Source organism: Somniosus microcephalus, chromosome 2 (genome assembly GCF_052327205.1).
Source record: "Somniosus microcephalus isolate GS21.2 chromosome 2, FLI_Smic_1.0, whole genome shotgun sequence".
Lineage (NCBI taxonomy): Eukaryota > Metazoa > Chordata > Chondrichthyes > Squaliformes > Somniosidae > Somniosus > Somniosus microcephalus.
Genome location: NC_140988.1, coordinates 267,553,336 through 267,576,890, shown reverse-complemented (window position 1 = coordinate 267,576,890; position 23,555 = coordinate 267,553,336). Strand labels below are relative to the sequence as shown.

Below are 23,555 nucleotides of genomic sequence, written 5' to 3'. Positions count from 1 at the left end.
TAATCTGACACATTTATGTCTGTAGTTGTGCATTAGGTCATCATCTGATTTAAGATGTTGGGTATGTATTTGGAAGCCATTTCACAAAATATGAGTACATGATGCAATAAATTCTATAATTTGAATTTAAATTGCTTTATTTTGTTTACCCCTTTTTAAAAAAAAAAGGCAATTTTTGGTTCTCCATCAATTGTTTTTCCCTCCATCAATAGATGAGCAAGCTAATAGGGGTAATTTTTTGATTTGTATGCTCCTAGTGGCGATCTTTTCCCATTAATGCACATATCAGAAACTTGTGTGCACATTGCCCATCATTTTCTGGCCATTATTTTAAATGATTGGACACCTGAATGTTCTATAAGCACCCTTGGTAGTGCATCTCCTTGCCAGGTGCACAAAGTTAGAAAATTGCCCCTATTATCCAATACAATCCAATAATGGAAATCAAATGTCTTTTGGGGTGGAACCTAAAAGCAAAATAATGTAATCTGATCAGCGATAGACAAGTTAAAGAATGTCATAAGAACATGAGATGTAGGAGCAGGAGTAGGTCATTTGGCCCCCTTGAGCCTGCTCACCATTAAATAAGATCATGGCTGATCTGATCTTGGCCTCAACTCCACTTCCCTGCCTGCTCCCCATAACCCTTGACTCCCTTACCTTTCAAAAATCTGTCTATCTCCACCTTAAATATATTCAGTGACCCAGCCTCCACAGCTCTCTGGGGAAGAGAATTCCAAAGATTCGCGACCCTCGGAGAACTGTCGAGACTTAGATTTGAGCAAAGCAGCCATTATAATTTAAATCCTTGTAAATAACCTCTTAACATTTGAACATTATTCAAAGTTGTTGAATTAGTTCTCATTCTCAATGAGATCATCCTTACTACTTCAGCATCTACAGCAAGATGAATAGCCTGATGTCCAAATGAAGCATGAACACCTAGGGACCCCCTCTTTTTTTTTGAGCTTCATGCCTTGATGAGATCCTGTTGATCCGGTGCTCTTTCCCCATCCCTTGCCCCAATCCATTCCATCAATAGTAGAAAAATCAAATAAGAAAATAAATGTTTTGAATAGGCTTAACCTGCTAAGATGCATATATACTGGAACAATTCATTAGATGATTGAACTTAAAGCTTTTGTGATTTATTGCTGTTGCATCATAATTCCCAAACATGGCCAACTCCTAATGATGGAGACAAACACAAGATACAAGGGTTTAGTGAATGACAGATTAGACAGGGAAGGAAGTGGGGTATCTTTTTCAATCTGGGACACCTGAAGTAAGGAAAGTAGATTAATTTGTGCAGGATAGCCTCCCACTGAGTTTACCTGGCTGGATTTAAATAGTTCAAAGGGAGCAAAGGTAACTCTCGGTATTTGCTATAGACCACCAGGTCAGCACAAAAAAGAGCATTTTATTGTATGATAAGATGAGGAATGTAGGTACAAATAGGAATACCATGCTAAAGTGGCATTTTATACAACCTACTATGAATTGGGAATGCTCAAACGATCTGTGCTAGTAAATGTAGTGCATAACTGCTTTCTGACCCATTGCATTAGGATGTTGTAAGAGTTAATTTATATTTTGACTTAATAATGACATAACCTTGAGACCCTCCCTATAACAGCACCCAACTCTTTCTAATCCGAGGCTTTGTGATAGCGTATTAGCAATAAAAGCATGTCGACATTTCAAGGGGCAATTTTATGTTGCATGTTAGCACTGAAAAGCGCCGCTTGTATTTTAATTAATGCTCCGGACATGGGCATCAGTGGCAAGGCCTAGTTGCCCTTGAAGGTGACAGTGGGCCGCCGCCTTGAAGTGCTGCAGTCCGTATGGTGATGGTGCTCTCGCAATGCTGTTAGGTAGGGAGTGCCAGCATTTTGCCCCAGCTACGATGAAGGAATGTTGATGTATGTTCAAGACAAGATGGTGTGTGACTCGGAGGGGCACTTGAAGGTGATGTTTCCATGCACCTGCTGCCCTTGTCCATCTGGATTGTGGGTTTGCGTGTTGCTGCCGAAGAAGCCTAAGTGAGATGCTGTAGATCGTACACATTATCCACGGTATACTGATGGTGGCGGGGGTGGATATTTAGGCTAGTGGATGAAGTGCTGATCAAGCGGACTGCTTTGACCTGGATGGTGTCGTACTTAAGTGTTGTAGCTACACCCATCCAGGCAAGTGGAAAGTATTCCCATCACATTCCTGACTTGTGCCTCGTAGGTGGTGAAGAGGTTTTGGGGAGTCAGGAGATGAGCCACTTGCCATAGCATGCCCACCTTCTGACTTGCTTTAGTAGCCATGGTATTTATTTGGCTGGCTCAGCTGCGTTTTTGGTAAATGTGACTCCCAGGATTTTGATGGTGGGTGTCTGAGATCGTAATGCCAAGGGGACATGGTTAGACTCTCTCTTGTTGGAGATGGTCATTGCCTGGCACTTTTGTGTGGCAAATATTATACTTGGCACTTATCAGCCCAAGCCTGGATATTGTCCAGGTCTTGTTGCATGCAGGCATTGACTCTTCATTTTTTGAAGAATTACAAATGGAGCTGAATATTGCAGTCATCACTGAACAGCCCGTCTTCTAACTTTATGATGCAGCTGAAGATACTTGGGCCTAGGTTGATGTCCTGAGAAACACCTGCAGTGATGTCCTGGGGGTGAGATGATTGACCTCCAACAATCACAACAATCTTCCTTTGTGCCAGTTATGACTCCACCCAGTGGAGAGTTATCCTGATTCCCCATTGACTTCAGTTTTACTTGGGCTTCTTGATGCCACATTCTGTTGCATGCTGCTTTGATATCAAGGGCAGTTGCTCTCAACTCACCATTGGAATTCAGTTCTTATATCCATGTTTGGATCAAGGCTGTAATGAGGCCTGGAGCCAAGTGGTCCTGGTGGTATTTAAACTGGGCATCAGTGAGCGGGTTATGGTGAGTAAGTGCCGCTTGATTGCACTGTTGCTGACTCCTTCCATCACTTTGCTGATTGGGTGTAGACTGATGGGTAATTTGCAGATTTAGATTTATCCTGCTTTTTGTTGCCTGGACATAGCTGAGCAATTTTCCGCGTTGTCCGGTTGATGCTGGTGTTGTAGTTATATTGAAACAGCTGGGATCGGTGTGCGAGTGGTTCTGGAGCACAGGTCTTCAGTACAGCTGGGATGTTTATTGTAGGGACACCTTGCCTTTGCTGTGTCCAGTGCACTTAGCCATTTCTTGATGTCCTGTGGAGTGAATTGAATTGGCTGAAGACTGGCACCCGTGATGGTGGTGACCTCCAGGAGGAAGTCAAGAAGGATCATGCACTCGACACTTCTGGCTGAAGATGGTTGTAAATGCTTCGCCCTTGTCTTTTGCACTCGTGCTGGAGTCTGCCATCGTTGAGGATGGGAATGCTCATTGTGCCTCACTGTGTTAATGCCACAGAACATGATGGAGAGTCCTCTGTGAAGGCAGGGCTTGATCTCCATGAGGACTGTGCAGCAGTCACTCCTACCAATGCAGTCATTGACAGACGTATCTGCGACAGGTAGATTGGTGAGGATGAGGTCAAGTACGTTATTTCCTGTTGTTTTGACATTGATTACAAACTTTACTATTTTCATCTATGTAAAGATACTGTTCAATGTCAGTTGGGTTTCTGTTTCCTGCCTGCTCTTGCTTTGTACCCCCCCCCAACCATGTATTTTTATTTAAATGATTCTTAATAGCTGCCTCTCTGTTCCTTGCAAGTCCCCTTGTTCCTGCTTTGTTTAGGTGTAGCCTATCTTGTACCAGTCCTACTGTCCTGAAAATATTCACAATTACTTATGAACTTGACACTATTTTCACCCCAGATTGCCAGCCACTTAATTACAACCTTGAATTTTCTTGGTGAACTTTCCTCTTTTACTAAACATTGGAAATATACCAGAGAGTGTTGCTTTGCACCTTTTATTGGCGTTTTGAGACAATCCTTGCTTATATGACTTTTAAGGCCCTATATGATTTCTTACTATGCCATTTATCTGTGTGGACCACCACAAGGAATAGGAAAAGGGTTATTGTAGTCTGTTTTCCGGTATTTCCATGTTTGAACCTCTAAGCAGGTTTCTGCCCCTGCTTCGGCACTGAAATAGCCCTATGCCAAGTTATAAAATGACATCCTCTGTGACTGACCATGGTGCACCATCTCTCTTCATCCTTCTCGACCTTTCCTATGGTTGACCACACCATCCTCCTCCAATGCCTCTCCTACATTGTCCAGCTGCTTCCACTCTTGCCTATCCAGTCTCTTACTGCTCCCACACAGTTACCTCTGGATTCTCGCCCCCCCACCCCAAAGGATCTATCCTTGGGTCCTCCCCTTCTATTTCTCATTTACATGGTACCCCTCGGCGATATCATCAGAAAACATGTCAGGTTCCACATGTACACTGACAACACCCAGCTCTACCTCAGCACCACCTCTCTTGACCCCTCCACTGTCTTTGTTGTCAGACTGTTCGTCCAGTATCCAGTCTTGGATGAGCTGCAATTTCCTCCAATTAAACATTGGGAAGCCCAATACCTTTTTGTCTTCGGCTCAGGCCACAAATTCTGCTCCCTCGCCATCAATTTCATCCTCCCCTCTAGCCACTGTTTCAGGCTGAACTGGACTGATCACAGCCTCGCATCCTATTTGACCCTGAGCTGAGATACCGACCCCATATATTATTCTCAAACTGCCTACTTTCACCTCCATAACGTCGCCCGTCTTCCCCGCCCCCAATCTCCCTGTCCTCGCTTCAGCTTATCTGCTGCTGGCATCCTCGTCCATGCTTTTGTTACCTGCAGACTTGACTGTTTCGGATGCAACACCTGCCCTTTTACCTCCTCCCTTCCCACTGTCCAGGGCCCCAAACACCCCTTCCAGGTGAAACGGCGATTTAACTGCAATTTAATATACTGTGTTCGCTGCTCACGATGTGGTCTCCTCTACCTTAGGGAGACCAAATGCAGATTGGGTGACTGCTTTGCGGGACACCTCCGTTCAGCCGGCAAGCGTGACCCTGAGCTTCTGGTTGCCTGTCACTTTAATTCTCTGCTCCACTCTCGCTCTGATCTCTCCATCCTCGGCCTCTTGCACTGTTCTAACGAAGCTCAATGTAAGCTCGAGGAACAGCACCTCATCTTCTGATTAGGCACTTTACAGCCTTCTGGACTCGACATCGAGTTCAACAATTTCAGACCATAACCTCGGCCCCTATTTTTTTTTTTTTTTTTTTTTTCTCTCTCTCATGGCACCCAGAGGGTGGTGAGGGTCAGGAACTTGCTGCCTGAAACGGTGGTAGAGGCAGAAACCCTCATCGCATTTAAAAAGTACTTGGATATGTACTTGAAGTGCCGTAACCTACAGGGCTACGGATCAAGTGCTGGAAAGTGGGATTAGGTTGGATAGCTCTGTCAGCCGGCACGGGCAAGATGGACCGAATGCCCTCTTTCTTTGCTGCAAATTTCTATGATTCTATGATGAGCTGGTGATGATTCTGCCTTTGCCAATTTACACCTCATCTAGAGTCATCTTTTGTTTCTTAACTTGTCCCATTACTATCTCCTTTTGCCTTGTACCATCATCCCTTTTGTCTTTTAATCTCTCCTGCCTTCCATCCTATCACAGGCCTTCCCTTTTGTTCTTCCCTCCCCTCCTCCCTTTCCCTGCACGCACTTAAACTGTTACATCTCTAACTTTTTCCAGTTGTGACGAAGGGTCATCGACCTGAAACGTTAAGTCTGTTTTTCTCTCATCACGGATGCTGCCGGACCTGCTGAGTGTTTCCAGCATTTTCTATTATTTTTGACTCTTTCAATGCTCTCCTGGCTGGCCTCCCATCTTCCACCCTCCAAAAACTTGAGCTCGCCCAACAGTCTGCTGTCTGTATCCTAATCTGCTCCAAGTACTGCTCACAAATCATCCTTGTGCTCTTTGACCTACATTGGCTCCTGGTCCACCAGTACCTTGATTTTAAAATTCTTATCGTAGTCAAATTCCTCCATGGCTTCATCTCTCCCTAGCCCTGTAACCACCTCCAGCCTTAGAACCCTCCGAGAACCTTGCGTTCCTCTAACTCTGACCTCTTGTGCGTCCCCTACTTCCTTCACCCCCCCCCACCCCCCACCCCGTTCACCATGCCTTCAGCCGTCTATGTCATAAGCTCTGGAATCCCATCCCTAAACCCCTCTTTCCTCCTTTAAGACATTCCTTAAAACCTAACTATTTGGTCAAATTTTTAGTCACCCATCCTAATACTCCTCCTTTGGCTCAGTTTCAATTTTTGTCTGATTTACACTCCTGTGAAGGGCCTTGGGACAGTTTCCTATGTTAAAGGTGCTATATAAATGCAAGTTGTTATTTTGTACTTAAATGTTTGAGTTTTAAATGCATTTTACAAAATAAGCAAGACACAAGTACAAATAAAACCTCTTGTCATGTGCACCCTTCGTCTTGATTTCCACTTTAAGGTTGCAAGCTGTTAAGCACAGCATCGCATGAACCATATGTACTTAATGCCATGTAGGCACAGCTGCATTAATTTTCATGCTCTTAAATGGAACATTTTTTCACTGTTCTAGCCTCAGTGTGTGATGTTTCCAATAATTTTAAAAACTTGGGTGATGGAAAGATACATTCATGCTATATTCTATCCGAGGCAGAGTTTTTTAAATCCTAATTTTGTTGATATCTGAAATGTTTCTATATTCGAGATTAAGGTCATAATTTTGGATATATGTAAAACAATGCCGTCTGAAGCAGGAAATCCTAAACCACCCTACAGATGTGAAAATTTTTTATAAAAAAAATTATTAGCAATCTCCTTTTTCTTCATTGCTTGATGCTCTGGAAGTCACATTCTTATTGATATAATAGAGGTTTCAATATTAGATGCAACAAAAATGCAGTGATATTTTGTTGAGGTCCTAAAGGATGGGAACGGTTGACCCTTTTTACATTTTTATACTTTTTCCAATGTTGGACGGTAGGTATGCTTGTGCTCAAAGTATGTGATAGTACATTACGATGTTAAATAATGAAGCGATCAATTGTATATTTTAAGGGGAATCAACTTTGTACAGTTATTCACTAAATTATTTCAGAAGAAAGGAAGAATTAAGCCCCTTTTGCATAAATTGGTTTCTTTGACAGTATTGAATTGCTTTTCTGATTTGCCGCTATGCTCATTGCGATGTATTCTAATTAGAAAAGAAGGACATTTTTGGAGTAAGTTAACATGGCGATTTTGGCCTGTAAAATATAAGGCTGTGACTCTGTTAGCTGAATGCAGATTGTGCAGTCTGAGCATTGGCTTTGTCCCATCAGTCTCCCATCCAGAAGACGGGAGAAACTAATGTATAGACAAGTGTGAAATTACCATATCCAGTTCACATGACAAGGGATTTTCATTGTCCTGACCCCCCAGGCCACAATATTGTATGGCTCGACGTTGAATAAAAGAAAGAAAGACTTGCATTTATATAGCGCCTTTCAGGACCTTAGGACATCCCAAAGCGCTTTACAGCCAGCGCAATACTTTGTAAAGTGTTGTCACTGTTGTGGTCCTGTAAATGTAAACTGGTTGCAAGGGACGCAGGATCTAATTACAGAGGAGAATATCAAGTGCAGACCCAAAATTTTTAATCTGCAGTGTGCTCAGTCTCCAAGTGTTGATTCAGCCAAACAGCTGAAATATTTTTCTTCAGCACAACATTGACAGAGGCCTGAGAACTAACTGCCTGTCTGCTCTCTTTGCCTCGGTAGCTTCTGCTTCTTTGCTTTTCAAAATTATATGAAGAAAAGCTGAAGGACAAATTTCAGGTATAGATTATATTTGACTTCAAGAAACAGAGAAGGTGTGTGTCTATTCATGTGAGAGAATGATGGAGAAAAATGGCAGACTACTGACCCATTTCCCACCCTCTCCATGCTTTGCCTGCTGGAGAACTGCCACAGATCCCAATGACATTCAGGTCCTAGATATCTGCCTCCAGCTGGTACATCTTGCATACCATCTTGCTCTGTATTCTCAACTTCAAAAATGGTAAAGGATAAAAGTTAAATACAATGTATGTAATCGTTCATTCATTCATTAACGGTTTTTACAGAATGATGGACAATCGTGGAATTCAAGTGTCAAAGCAGAAGTAAAATCACAGGGTGGAATTGGACTTATTCATTCACTGTAAATCAGTGGCCCGAGTGTTATGATCTACATTGCAAAAATGCCCCATTATTATAAAACAGCATAACCTGAGTCATAAACAACTCCATGGTAGATCAGCTGATACTATATTAAATGTCTTGCCTATAGCATGCATTCCTGGGAGCATCACACTTCCTGCTGTCACGCTTTTGTGTGTGCTCTGACTTGCTATGAACAATGTCACAACAGATCTGCTAGTATATTGAAATTCTAGCATACAGTAATGTCGGAAATTTATCCAAAAAAAGTTTCTATTGAAAACTGCTGAAGAAATGCAACTGGTTGACCCTGTTTTTAATCTTTTATTAAAGGTCAATCTGTAACCAGGTTTGATCTATTTGGCTCCACATCATGAAGTATTAATGATTGCTACACAGGAATTAAATAGTTCTACCTTTTACTGTCCTATCTCCTTGTATTATGGCATCAGATGTTCTAAAATGATTTGTTCAATTATTATTTTTATCATTGGAGGATAAGGTCACATTGTTGGGGTACCATCACCGTAGATATTCCACGTCACTAATGTACAACCTGGTTCATAAGTTATATCTTAATGTAAGTTTTGAAGAAATATGAACCTGTAGTGTGGCTTATATATTGCTATGAGTAAGTTAGCTGGCTGCCTGATATTAAAAATCAGTTGTGAGCTATACATTTGGCTTCAAAGAAATTAACAGTGTACTCGAACCCAATTTGGCATTTCTATAATTTTTAAAGTGAGAGTTTCACTGTTGACATCATTTAAATTCTAACCATTGAAAGGAATTCTGATTAACATCCTTTTGGAGTTTCTGATTTTTGTTTCAATCATTGAATGCTGAATACATCAGGGTTTTAATTTAGAGATTAAACTTTACACTAGGAGACCGCTAAATCAACCTATTTGAATGAAGTGGATTCTTGAAGCACCTAGGGTTAATGACTATATCTACTGATGTAAATAAAATAAACTGCCTCATGCTTTGGAGCTCCGAAGATCCTTCCAGTCACTTCTCCTGGTACCATGCACACATTTTTCTCAACTGATAATGATGAGACCAACATGAAAAATTGAAAATCAGTTGAATAATTGAATATACACACTAATTCAGAAATCTCTTTCTTTCACTTATACAGTAGTGAATTTTATAGGGGGGGGGGGGGAGGTCACCTGCAACTCTTTTAAACATCAAATGATTAATAGACTGTTGAATGAAGTATGAATAATGAGTCTCTTCTGAAAACCAGTACCTGTGATAACTGTTGAACAATTAGCAACTTACTTCAGATAGAAAATTAGTGGAAGTTTCCATAAATTTGTTGTAACTTGAGGGGGATTGGTTCACTAAGTTAATGTTTGAGAGCCTTGTGACAATAATAAATCTTTGGTTTTGTGATTGCTTTCCTGAGGGTAAATTAGCAGTCATGCTGCCAAGTGAAGCCCAGCATTCAATTAGCAGCATGACTATGACTTGTAATTTATCCTAGGGAGAAATTAAAAGGCAAGTTACCTCGGGTGGCTTTTGCGATGCGTAACATTAATAGAGGTCACGGAACTTCCTGTCTGCGCTCTACCTCGGCAGTGATGCAAGATACCTATGGAGGAAGAGGATTAAATAAGAGGTCTAAATAGTTCTTCAGCTAGATTGTTTGAATCCCAAATTAGCGTCAAATTCAGATTCTAGTTTCCCCCAATATTTATATTGGGTTCCCGGGAAGAGATTTTTGCCTTTACGTCTGGGTTTTGTGGGAAAGGGGAGGAACTAGCTTGAGTGAGAGTAACTGCCTTTACCTCCCTGTCCCTGACCACCCTCATGCCTTGCCCACTTCTGATAGGCCAGCAAAAGAGTCGCATTATTGACATTTGTAAGAGGAAAAAGTTACTTTGTCCAGACTGCAGTCTTATCAAAGAGCATTGTATCTATGTGGTGAGGCTTAGTTTTCTTTTAAGTGGTTATGAGTACTCAAGTTTCTAGTAATAAAATAAGTTATTTTTTTTGTGATAGAGGTTGTAATTAGAAAAAAAATGAAAATGTTTGCAAGCAGGTTCTTAATTCTTAAAGTTTATACATGTTACTTTTCCTTCTAGCCATCACTTAATCCTGAGTCTAAAAAAGAACTTGGCAAGAACAAATCCATTGCAGGAGTATGGGGTGAGTTACTGACAAATTCTTAGTTATTGCCTGTAATATATAACCAGTGCAAAAAGAGTAACTATAAATGCACAGCTAACATTGGTATTGAACAAGGATGTCCAAGTCTTTTGAGCTGTATAAATGCACACCAAGAAGCCTTGGGGATGCGCACAGTTTAAATCCATTAATTTTCAGATATTTCAAGTTACTGACCTTACTTGACCTCATCAGATCTTGGTGTTCTGATTTATTATCAGTGAGGCAATAGCACTAAAAACAGACCCATAAAATTCAAATAGAAAAATCCATCTACTGTGAAATGTAAGTGCCAATAGGCCTGAGTTGCCAGAGCTTTAATAGCCATAATGTTGGCTCTGGCTGCAGGTGGTACCAAGGCTGCAGTTTGGACTTCCAAGGAAGAGGGATGTTAAAACCAGGCCCCACTCAATCTTGCATTGTTTTATGGGAAATGAATATAATTTTTTCATTCCTGAGTAAAAACTACAGAAGCTGACAATCTGGAATTTAGTGTTTATGGTACGACATTATATCTAGAATATTAACTACTTCCTTGTATAGTTAGCTGCTTCCAGTAAATCATATAATAAATAAATTGGGTTTCCTGAATTTGTTTTTAATTAACAATGTGAATTTGTTTCCTATTGTAACATTAATGTGATTATTTGCTACTGTTCTATTTTCTAATGTGTTAAAATCATATTTAGCAGCTGTATGGAGTGAATAGAGGGATGCTGATATTCAACAAATGGTGATGAGGTTTTTAAAAATTACCCCCATTATTCCCCTTTCTTCATATCTTCTTGAATGTATAATGTTCAGCTGGTAGGGTTCATGAAAGGGTGTCCGACTTCTCCATTGCTTCAAATCTCCAATGTATCTTAATCAAGTTTCCATCTTTTGCTGAAATCAAGGGACAGCGGGGGTTAGAATGGAGCTGATGTCAGTATAACAATACCAATATAAACTGCTTTTGATTACTCTTTGCACCTTTCAAACAAGAAAGAAATGGGTAGATCCGAGTTCTGTCAGCACTGAATAATTTCAGTTAGGTCATATGGGCTATTTCACAAGGTTTCTTGTTCCTGACCTCAGCAAAAATTTTTTTTTATGGCATTGCAATAATTAGTATCCTGCATCTAAAAGAAAAAATGTTTCCAACTGACCAGGTAACAGTGGTTTCATGAGTAAAACACACAAGTCAAAAACCACAAACAAATTTTAATAGTAATACCTATACTGTATTATGTAATTTTTATTAACCATTCACATTTTATGAAATTCTTAAAACAGCACTGAATACTCAGTTAACTGGCTTTTAATAGTTGCTGTATTGCTGATTTTCTTTTAATCTGGAGACAGTAACAGATAATGGCCCAGAAATTCGGGTTGGGGGCTTCCCACGGGTGCAAGCCCCTGACCTGCACGTACCTAGCGCGCTGGCCGTTGAACTGTGGGCCCGCGTGGGATTCCGATCCTGGGCCTCCTCCAACTGCCGGCGCACAGTGCTTGCGAATCCCAGGGGCGCAGTTAGTTCGATAGTCCCCTGGATCACGTGGGCTATGGAGAGCCAATGGTACCTGGGAATGCTTCATTCATAAGTTTGACAGGAAGACCTGTCAAACTTATAAATACAATAAGCCCCAAAACATCACTAAATCTTCAAATCATTTTTTAAATAAACTATAAATTACATGAAATAACTATTATAAACAATTTAAATTTTTGAGAAAATTAATTACATTTTCTAACGGGGCTAAAAATAAACTTTTAAAGTATTTAAAAATAATAAACCTGTGGAAAAAATGTTTTAATTTTAATTAATTCACCACTTACCTCGTGAAAAGCAGGCCTTGCGACTGCTTTTTACATGTCTAACTTCTGGAGACTTGCCCTCCTGGGAAAACCTGCAAAAAAAAAACGTAAATTCGATGCGCGCATCCTCCTGCGCACGCGTTCGACCTCTGAACCCCTTCTTTCAGGGGAACGGAAGTGCCGGTTTCCCGTGCATGCAGGAAACCGGCACTTCCATTGGGCTTACGGGTGAATACTCCGTGCGTACTCACCCGTGGAGACCCGAATTTCTGGGCCATTATATATTTTTGTGCACAATGTCTTTATTTAGATTACAAATGTTCTCTTTATTTACAATTAAAGAAAATCCAAATGCAAACATTTGTTAGTTGACTAATTGTATATTTGTATCTGGGTTCAGTAATGTATTGGAGTACATGAATTAGAGTGAAAATTCATTTCAGTACTCTCACTCTTTCCATTTATTTAACTGACAGCTTTTCAGCTATTCCTTATTTCTTTTAGTCAAAGCACACACAACTAATTTACTTAGGTCTCCTCGAGTTATTGCAATATCTTTTGATCACAGATTTATGGTGATTAGCAGAAGATCCAAAGGTGACGAGGGGAAAAACTTTTTTATGCAGTGAGTGGTTATAATCTGGAATGCACTGCCTGAAAGGGTGGTGGAGGTAGTTTCAATAGTGGCTTCCAAAAGGGAATTGGATAAGCACCTGAAGGGGAAAAAAATTGCAGGGCTACAGGGAAAGGGACTAGCTGAATTGCTCTTGCAGAGAGCCAGCAGGGGTTTGACGGGCTGAATGGTCGTCTACTTTGCTGTAATGATTGATTCTATCTTTATCTTGTTATAAATTTAGGACTAGATTCCTGTGGAAGGCTATCCCCAATGTCAGTAATATGACTTAAATGACGTGGTGTCAGGAATTAGGGCAACATTTATAATACAAATGTGATCTTTCCTTTTTATTGTTTGCATACATTATGGTTTCTCCTAGTCTGCAACAGGAGAAATCATAGGATAAATTACCTGTTTGCTATTGCCCTCTGATCTTCCTGCATTGAATAACCATTGAATAAATTGGTGTTTTCTTTTTTGGTGCCGTCAGCAGTGAAACTTCGGGGTGTGCCAAGCTTCTGTTTGCTACAAGCAAGGCATGACAAGAAAGGTTAAAACAATGGAAAGTGATCATTTGAGGATGGGTTTGTTTGATACCTCGCCTTGAAATAGAGCATGTGAACCTTTGAAATAGTATGTAGCCTAAATCTAAAGCACATGCAGTTCTGGTAAAAGGACAACTTACTCAGTTGCAAAACTGCTGTACTACATGAGAACCAGTTGAAGCAGGGTTGCAGATGTGGGAATAAGACATTGGACTCTTCTGTCACTTGGCAGCCCTTAATTAGCACAAGAATACAAGTCAAGCATAACAACAACTTGCATTTATATAGTGCCTTTAATGTAGAAAAACATCCCAAGGTGCTGCCAAGAAGAATAATTGAAAGAATAGATGCCGAGCCAAAAGAGGTCATCTTAGGCGGGGTCAGTAAAAGCTTGGTCAAAGAGCAGTATTTTTAGGAGGCTCTTTAAGGCGGAGGCGCAGAGGTTTAGGGAGGGACTTCCGAAGTGTAGTGCTCTGATGGCAGAAGGCACGGTCGCCAGTGGTGGGGAGAAGGGAGCAGAGATGCACAAGAGGCCAGAGTTGGAGGCATGCAGAGTTCTTGGATGTTTGTAGGGCTGGAGAAAGTTACAGAAATGGGGAAGGGCAAAGCCATGGAAGGATTTGAACATGAAGATGAGAATTTTAAATTTGAGGCATTGGTGAACTGGGAGCCAATGTAGGTCAGCGAGCACAGGTGTGATGGGTGAGAGCGGTATTTGATGTGGGGAGGCACCTCATCCAAATTTCCATTCTTCGTTTGTAAGCCTAGGTAGGGAGCATCAGCATTCTATTCGACCATAGAAGAAACGGACTTTCAACCATAGAACCTCATCCTTCCAGTACCCTAACTCCCATTTTAGTATCAACTACATTTTTAACATCCCCAATGTTTTTGACTGGATTGCTCTGCCTAGCTAATTATTTCAAACACTAATCACCTTTTTGAGTAAAGGAGTTTTACCAAATATCTGTTTTTATATTTTACTTTTCACTAATTTAAATTTGTTACCACAGTCATCTTTCATGACTTCTGGGTTTATTTTATTACCAGTGGTACATGGAACTTGGAAAATAAATCAAGGAATGAGTGGATTTTATATATATTTTTTAAATGTGGTAATGGAGAAAATGATTAGACTTAAGGTAGACAAATCTCCAGGACATGATGGTTTCCATCCCAGGGTTTTAAAATAAATAGGTGACCAAATTGAAAATGTGTTGGTCATAATTTTCCAAACCCCTCCAGATTCAGGAATTGTGCCTAATGGGTTGGAGAATTGCAAATGTTTTATTATTTAAGAAGAGAAGGTGAAAGAAACCAGATAACTAAAGACCTGTAAGTTTACCATCAATTACAGGGAAGTTACTGGAATCTATCAGCGACAGAGTGACTGAACACTTGGACAAGTATGAGCTGATCAAAGAGAGTCAGCACGGATTTGTGAATATCTGAGGTTTTTTTGCTGTGGTTACTGGCCAAGGATATGGATAGACCAGGAATAAAAATTCTAAATTGGGGGGAAAAGCAAATTTTGCTAAGCTCAGAGGGGATTTAGCCATAGTGGACTGGAAACAGCTACTTGAAGGTAAATCAGTGTCAGAGCAGTGGGAGGCAGTCAAGGAGGAGATCCGGAGGGTTCAGACCAAATATGTGCCCTTAAAGAAAAAAGGTGGGACTAACAAATCTAGAGCCCCCTGGATGTCTAGAGACATACAGGGTAGGATAAAGAAAAACAGGAGGCGTATGGCAGATACCGAGGGCTAAATACTCCAGAATCTTTAGAGGAGTACAGAAAGTGCAGGGGTGCAATTAAAAAGGATATTAGGAAAGCAAAGAGCATGAAAAATTCTTGACAAGTAAAATCAAGGAAAACCCAAAAATGTTTTATAAATATATTAAGAGTAAGAGGATAACTAAAGAAAGGGTAGGGCCTATTAGAGATCATGAGGGTAATCTGTGTGTGGAGGCAGAAGATGTCGGTAGGGTTCTTAATGAATACTTTGCGTCTGTTTTCATAAAGGAGAGGGAACATGCAGACATTGCTATCAGGGAGGAGGCGTGTGAAATATTAGATGAAATAAACATAGTGAGAGAGGAAGTATTAAGGGGTTTAGCAGTTTTAAAAGTGCCCAGATGAAATGTATCCCAGGCTGTTAAGCGAAGCAAAAGAGGAAATAGCAGAGGACCTGACCATCATTTTCCAATCCTTTCAGGCTTCAGGTGTGGTTCCGGAGGACTGCTAATGTGGTACCCTTGTTTAAAAAGGGAGAAAAGGATAGACTGAGTAATTACAGGCCAGTCAGCCTAACATCGGTGGTGAGAAAATTATTGGAAAGAATTCTGAAGGACAGGATAAATCTTCATTTAGAAAGACATGGATTAATCAAGGATAGTCAGCACGGATTTGTTAAGGAAAGGCCGTGTCTGACAAACTTGAATTTTTTGAGGAGCTAACAAGGAGGGTAGATGAGGGTAGTGTGTTTGATGTAGTTTATATGGACTTTAGCAAGGCTTTTGATAAGGTTTCACATGGCAGACTGGTCACTAAGTTAAAAGCCCATGGGATCCAGGGCAAAGTGTCAAGTTGGATTCAAAACTGGCTCAGAGGCAGGAGGCAGAGGGTAATGGTTGAAGGGTGTTTTTGTGACTGGAAGGCTGTTTCCAGTGGGGTTCCGCAGGGCTCCATACTAGGTCCCTTGCTTTTTGTGGTATATATCAATGATCTAGACTTGAATAAATGGGAGCAGTTTAGGATTCAACAAAGGAGAACAAAGGGATTAATTAAGAAAGGGAAAATAGAATATGAGAGTAAGCTTTCAGGGAACATAAAAACTGACTCTAAAAGCTTTTTTTATAGATAGTGAAGAGAAAAAGATTGGTGAAGTCAAGCGTAGGTCCCTTGCAGTCAGAATCAGGGGAATTTATAATGGGGAACAAAGAAATGGCAGCTCAATTAAATACATATTTTGGTTCTGTCTTCACAAAGGAGGATCCAAATAACCTCCCAGAGATGCCGGGGAACATAGGGTCTGATGAAAGGGTGGAACTGAAAGAAATCAGTATTTGTAGGGAAATGGTGTTAGGAAAATTGATGGGACTGAAGGCCGATAAATCCCCAGGGCCTGATAATCTACATCCCAGGGTACTTAAGGAAGTGGCCCTAGAAATAGTAATGCATTGCTGGTCATCTTCCAGAACTCGATAGACTCTGGAACAGTACCCATGGATTGGAGGGTAGCTAATGTTACCCCACTATTCAAAAAAGGTGGTAGAGAAAAAGTGGGGAATTATAGACCGGTAAGCCTGACATCGGTAGTGGGGAAAATGCTAGAGTCCATTATAAAAGATGTAATAGCAGAGCACTTGGAAAGCAGTGACAGGATCGGACAAAGTCAACATGGATTTACAAAAGGTAAATCATGCTTGACTAATCTACTGGAATTTTTTGAGGATGTAACTGGTAGAATAGATAAGGGAGAACCAGTGGATGTGGTGTCTTTGGACTTTCAGAAGGCTTTCGATAAGGTCCCGCATAAGAGGCTAGCGTGCAAAATTAAGGCACATGGGATTGGGGGCAAGTTATTGACTTGGATAGAGAACTGGTTGGCGGACAGAAAGCAAAGAGTTGGAATAAACGGGTCATTTTCCGAGTGGCAGGCAGTGACTAGTGGGGTACCGCAAGGATCGGTCCTAGGACCCCAGCTGTTCACGATATATATTAATGATCTGGATGAGGGAATATTGGATGTAATATCTCCAAATTTGCAGACGACACAAAGCTGTGTGGGAGGGTATGCTGTGAGGAGGATGTCAGGAAACTCCAGTACGATTTGGACAGGTTGGGTGATTGGGCAGAAACATGGCAAATGCACTATAATGTGGATAAATGTGAGGTTATCCACTTTGGTGGCAAAAACAGGAAGGCAGATTATTATTTGAATGGCAATAGATTGGGAGAAGGGGAAGTGCAAAGAGACCTGGGTGTCCTGTGCACCAGTCGCTGAAGGTAAGCATGCAGGTGCAGCAGGCGGTTAAGAAGGCAAATGGTATGTTGGCCTTCGTAGCAAGAGGGTTCGAGTACAGGAACAAGGATGTCTTGCTACAGTTGTACAGGGCCTTGGTGAGACCACACCTTGAGTATTGTGTGCAGTTTTGGTCGCCTTAACTGAGGAAGGACGTTCTTGCAATGGAAGGAGTGCAGCGAAGATTCACCAGGCTGATACCTGGGATGGCAGGAATGACTTATGAGGAGAGATTGTCTCGATTGGGCTTATACTCACTGGAGTTTAGAAGATTGAGAGGGGATCTCATCGAAACCTATAAAATTCTGTCAGGCCTGGACAGACTAGATGCAGGAAGGATGTTTCTGATGGCCGGGGAGTCTAGAACCAGGGGTCATAGTCTAAGGATAAGGGGTAAGCCATTTAGGACTGAAATGAGGAGGAATTTCTTCACCCAGAGAGTGGTGAACCTGTGGAATTCTCTGCCACAGAGGGTGGTGGAGGCCAGTTCATTAAATATATTCAAGAAGGAGTTAGATATGTTTAAGGCTAAAGGGATCAAGGGATATGGGGAGAAGGCAGGGACAGGGTACTGAATTTGGATGATCAGCCATGATCTCATTGAATGGCGGAGCAGGCTCGAAGGGCCGAATGGCCTACTCCTGCTCCTATCTTCTATGTTTCTATGATTAAGAAGTTTGTAGATGATACTAAAATCGGCTGTGTGGTTGATACTGAAGAAGGAAGCTGTAGACTGCAGGAAGATATCAATAAATTGGTCAGGTGGGCAGAACAGTGGCAAATGGAATTCAATCTGGAGAAGTGTGAGGTAATGCATTTGGGGAGGGCTAACAAGGAAAGGCAATACACATTAAATGGTAGGACACCGAGTAGTGTAGAGGAACAAAGGGACCTTGGAGTGCATGTCCACAGATCCCTGAAGGTAGCAGGCCAGGTAGGTAAGGTGGTTAAGAAGGCATACGGAATACTTGCCTTTATTAGCCATGGCATAGAATACAAGAGCAGGGGGGTTATGCTTCAACTGTATAAAACACTAGTTAGGCCTCAGCTAGAGTAATGCGTGCAGTTTTGGTCACCACATTACAGGAAAGATGTGATTGCACTAGAGCGGGTGCAGAGGAGATTTACAAGGATGTTGCCGGGAGTAGAGAATCTTAGCTATGAGGAAAGACTGGATAGGTTGGGTTTGTTTTCCTTGGAACAGAGGCGGCTGAGGTGTATAAAATTGAGGGGCCTAGATAAAGTGGATAGAAAGGACCTGTTTCCCTTAGCAGAGGGGTCAAAAACGAGGGGGCACTGGTTTAAAGTAATTGGTGGAAGGTTTAGAGGGGATTTGAGGGGAAATTTCTTCACCCAGAGGGTTGTGGGGGTCTGGAACTCATTGCCTGAAAGCGTGGTAGAGGCAGGCACCCTAACCACATTTAAAAAGTACTTGGATGTGCACTTGGGATGCTCTAACCTGCAGGGCTACGGACCAAGAGCTGGGAAGTGGGGTTAGGCTGGATAGCTCTTTGTTGGCCGGCGCGGACACGATGGGCCGAAATGGCCTCCTTCCGTGCTGTAACTTTCTATGTTTCTATGGCATGTTGGGTAGGGGAGTGTCTATGGATGTTGTTTATCTGGACTTTCAGAAGGCATTTGATAAGGTTCCGCACAAGAAATCATCTACAATTAAAATGCACGAATTGGAGGTAACCTTGTGACTTGACTGTTCCAATGCTCTCCTGGCCGGCCTCCCATCTTCCACCCTACCTAAACTTGAGCTCATCCAAAACTCTGCTGCCTACATCCTAACTCACACCTAAGTCCCATTCACCCATCACCCCTGTGCTCGCTGACCTACATTGGCTCCCATGCAGCCTGGCACCGTCTTTTTCAATGTTAAGTTTTGTGCATGTGCGAAACAGTGAATGGGCTTTAAGGGGCAACGCGCCCCCAAAAAATTAGGGGAATATTGGTGACAAGTGGTGTTCCCTACTTGGACCTTGGCTTTTTGCCATATATATTAATAACATGCAGAAAGGAATAGAGATGTATATCAAAATTTGCAGATGACGCTAATTTTGGAAGCATACTAAGTTGTGTAGATGGAAGCTACAAAGGGCGAGAGACAGATTAAATGAGTGGGCAAAACTATGACTGATGAAATAACAACAGAAAATGCTGGAAAAACTCAGCAGGCCAGGCAACATCGGTGGAGAGAAAATAGTCACGTTTCGGGTCAAACCCTTTGTCAAGACTGAAAAAGCACAGGAAATGAAATGGATTAAAAGGCCAGGCTGGGAGAGAATAAAAGAGAAGTGAAGAGACATTAAGAGGTATTCAAAACGAGACGAGATAGTGATAGGACTAGTGGAGACAAAACACGGCTCTAGATTAGGTGTGAAATGCGCTGGCAAAATGGGAGACAGCTGCCATGTGGGAGAGAAAAAAGGGGGGGGGGGGAAGGGTCAAAACAAAGGTGTGGATAAAAAATAAGTAAAAATGTAATGGGGGGCCGAGGATATGTTCTGAAATTGTTGAACTCGATATTGAGTCTGGAAGGCTGTAAAGTGCCTAATCGGAAGATGAGGTGCTGTTCCTCGAGCTTATGCTGAGCTTCCGTGGAACAATGCAAGAGCCTGAGTACAGTGAGGTCTGAGTGGGAATGGGGCGGTGAATTATAATGACCGGAAGCTCGGGGTCATCCTTATGGACTGAATGGAGGTGTTCCGCAAAGCGGTCACCCAATTTGCGTTTGGTCTCCCCAATGTAGAGGAGACCACATCGTGAGCAGCGAATACGGTATACTAGATTGCAAGAAGTACAAGTAAATCACTGTTTCACCTAGAAGGGGTGTTTGGGGCCCTGGACAGTGGGAAGGGGGGAGGTATAAGGGCAGGTGTTGCATCTCCTGCGCTTGCACGGGAAGGTGCCAGGGGAAGGGGTGCTGGGGGTGATAGAGGAGTGGACTAGGGTGTCTGAGGGAGTGGTCCCTATGGAATGCTGAAAGGGGAGGGGAAGATACGTTTGGTGGTGGGATCACTTTGGAGGTAGCGGAAATGCCAGAGGATGATCCATTGAATGTGGAGGCTGGTGGGGTGAAAGGTGAGGACAAGGAGAACCCTATCGTGGTTCCGGGAAAAAGGGGCAGGGGTGAGGGCAGAAGTGCGAGCGATAGAACGGACACCGGTCGAGTGCCGTGTCAACCACGGTAGAGGGGAATCCTCGGTTGAGGAAAAAGGAAGACATGTTGGAAGCACTGGTGTGGAAGGTGGCATCGTTGGAGCAGATGCGGCGGAGATGGAGAAACTGGGAGAATGGAATAGAGTCCTTACAGGAGGCGGGGTAGGAGGAAGTGTAGTTCAAGTAGCTGAGAGTGTCAGTGGGCTTGTAGTGAATGTTGGTCAATAACCTATCCCCAGAGATGGAGATGGAGATGGAGAAGTCGAGGAAGGGAAGAGTCAGCGATGGACCATGTGAAGGTGAGGGAAGGGTGGAAATTGGAGGCAAAGTGAATGAAATTGTCTAGTTCAGGGCCAGAACAGGAAACGGCATCGATACATTCATCACTGTACTGGAAAAAGAGGTGAGGGAGGGGACCTGAGTAGGACTGGAACAGAGTGTTCCACATATCCCACGAAAAGGCAGGCATAGCTAGGACCCATGCGGGTACCCATAGCAACACCTTTGATTTGGAGGAAATGAGTGGAGCCAAAGGAGAAGTTGTTCAATGTGAGAACAAGTTCAGCCAGGCGGAGGAGGGTAGTGGTGGATGGGGACTGGTCGGGCCTCTGTTCAAGGAAGAAGCGGAGCGCCCTCAGACCATCCTGGTGGGGGATGGAGGTATAGAGGGATTGTACGTCCATGGTGAAAAGGAGGCGGTTGGGGCCAGGAAACTGGAAACTGTTAAAGTGGCGGAAGGCGTCCGAAGAGTCTTGACAAAGGGTTTGACCCAAAACGTTGACACGCTTTCTTTTCTCTCCACGGATGTTGCCTGGCCTGCTGAGTTTTTCCAGCATTTTCTGTTGTTATTTCAGATTTCCAGCATCTGCAGTATTTTGCTATCGAATTTCATTCACTTTGCCTCCAATTTCCACCCTTCCCTCACCTTCACATGGTCCATCTCCAACTCTTCCCTTCCTCGACTTCTCTGTCTCCATCTCCATCTGTAGATATGGCTGTGCCAAGTCAATTTTGGTGAAACGTTTCCTTCCGGATAGTGAGGCGAAAATATCTTCTATCCTCGGAAGAGGATACTGTACCGTGTGAAGGACCGGGTTTACAGTCACCTTGGAGTCTCCACAGATGCGAATTTTTCTCTGTTCTTCAGATTTATCATTCTTCAATGCTTTCTTCATGACTGGAACGATGGGTGTTGCCCACTCGCTCCAATCTATTTTGGATAATGCGCCTGCCTTTTCCAAATTCTCCAGCTCTGCCTCGACTGCTGGACGAATTGCGTATGGCACCGGTCTTGCCTTAAAAAACTTGGGAATTGCTGCATCTTCCACTTTTATTGAGGCGGTGATGCCTTTTAAGGTTCCTAGTTTCTCTTGAAACACTTCTTTGGCGTTGGCCAAGATGTCTTTTAATCGTTCAGGTATGGCGTCATCATCGTTTTTTTTCTTACTGGTCACCGTCAGTGCCTGAATGGAGTGCCAGTCTAAACGTATTTTCCTGATCCATTCACGTCCCAACAGCGGTGGACCACCATCTTGTAGAATGTATAAATACAACTTCTGTATTTCCTTGCCGTTGTATACAACAGGCACCCTTATTTTTCCTTTGGGGTATACTTTCTGCCCCGTATATGTTTTCAAGATAATGGATGTGTCTTTTAAAGGTATATGCGGAAATAGCTGCTCGTAATCCCGTCGATTTATGACGGTCAGAGCTGATCCTGTATCTAGCTCCATTTTAACTGGGGACCCTGCTATCATGAGGGTAACCCAAATGGTCTGGTAATCATCTGTGGCAATTACATTATGTAATTTGAGACAGCTTAGTCTCTTGTTTTCGGAGTCGCTATCGCTCTTCTGGTCTTCGGAGCTACTGTCCGTCATCATTTGTACCTTTCTGTACTTTATTGATTTTTTTTTTCCTGTCTGTGGATTTTTTTTGTCCAGATCGGCATATCCGTGCAATGTGTCCAATCTTTCCGCATTGCCTGCATGCTTTGTCCTTGAACCAGCAGTCCCGCTGGTCATGGGTGGATCTGCCGCAGCGATAACATCTCTCTAAACCCTGTGTCATTTCATGGGTGCCGAAGTCCTGTGTCTTTTGTTGTATCTCTGCAGCTCCTCTTGCGGCTGCTTCGTATGATACAGCCATACTAAAAGCCTTGTCCAGTGTTAAATCTTTTTCGGAAAGCAGCCTTTTCTGTGTTCCTTCACTTAGGAGACTGCAGACGAATTTGTCTCGAAGATAATCTGCTAGTCCTGCCCCGAATTGGCAGTGTTTTGATAGCTTTCTTAATTCGGTGCGGTAATCAGCGTTACTTTCATTCTTGTGTTGATTCCTCGTGAAGAATTTGAATCGTTCCGCTATCAGCAGCGGTGTTGGGTTTAAGTGCTCCTGTAGAGTATCAACAATTTCTTTAAAATTCTTGTCCTTTGGTTTGGCTGGAGTGATTAAATTTCGTAACAGCCCGTATGTCTTTGCGCCCATTAGATTTAGCAGCACTGAAGCTTTTTTTTCATCATCTATTCCATTTGCGATGCAATATACCTCCACTCTTTCCACATATGTGGTCCAATCCTCTATCTCGTTATCAAAAGCATCAATATTGCCAGACTTAGGCATCCTAGAAAAAAAATGGCACTTCCTGCGCTTTTCTTTTCTGCAGTAAAGATATGGTGCTTCCCGCGCTTCCCCGCCGCTGCTGCCAATGACAACGCTGTTTCCCGCGGTTTCCATTCTTTTTATTTATTTATTTACAGTTGGAGACTCGTTCCCGCCGGACTCTCTCTAAGTCTGAACGCCGACCTGCTCGCAGTGCCGGCCGTCTCCCGAGTGCTCCCTCCCCATCTGTTACTGCTTGCCTCCGATTTCGCTGCTTGGCCCAGCCCGACGCCCAGAAGGATTATTGCAGTACCTGCCACCAGCTTGGCTAGCTGGTGAAACTACAGCTTTTTTTCTTGATTTTTCTTCAACTTTGGACGGCAGAGGAATCGATGTCCTTGAGGTGCTGCCGAATTGCAGGTAA

The 23,555-nt window shown here is 42.6% G+C and overlaps 1 protein-coding gene across 1 annotated transcript in view; it reads left to right on the top strand.

Moving 5' to 3' along the window:
- LOC147123373 (vasculin-like) overlaps positions 1-23,555 on the top strand; it is a 138,268-nt gene that overhangs the window by 38,176 nt on the left and 76,537 nt on the right. Inside the window, exon 6 of the mRNA XM_085971776.1 lies at positions 10,307-10,370. Coding sequence (XP_085827902.1) covers positions 10,307-10,370 — 64 coding nt within the window. The remainder of the gene's footprint in view (positions 1-10,306; positions 10,371-23,555) is intronic.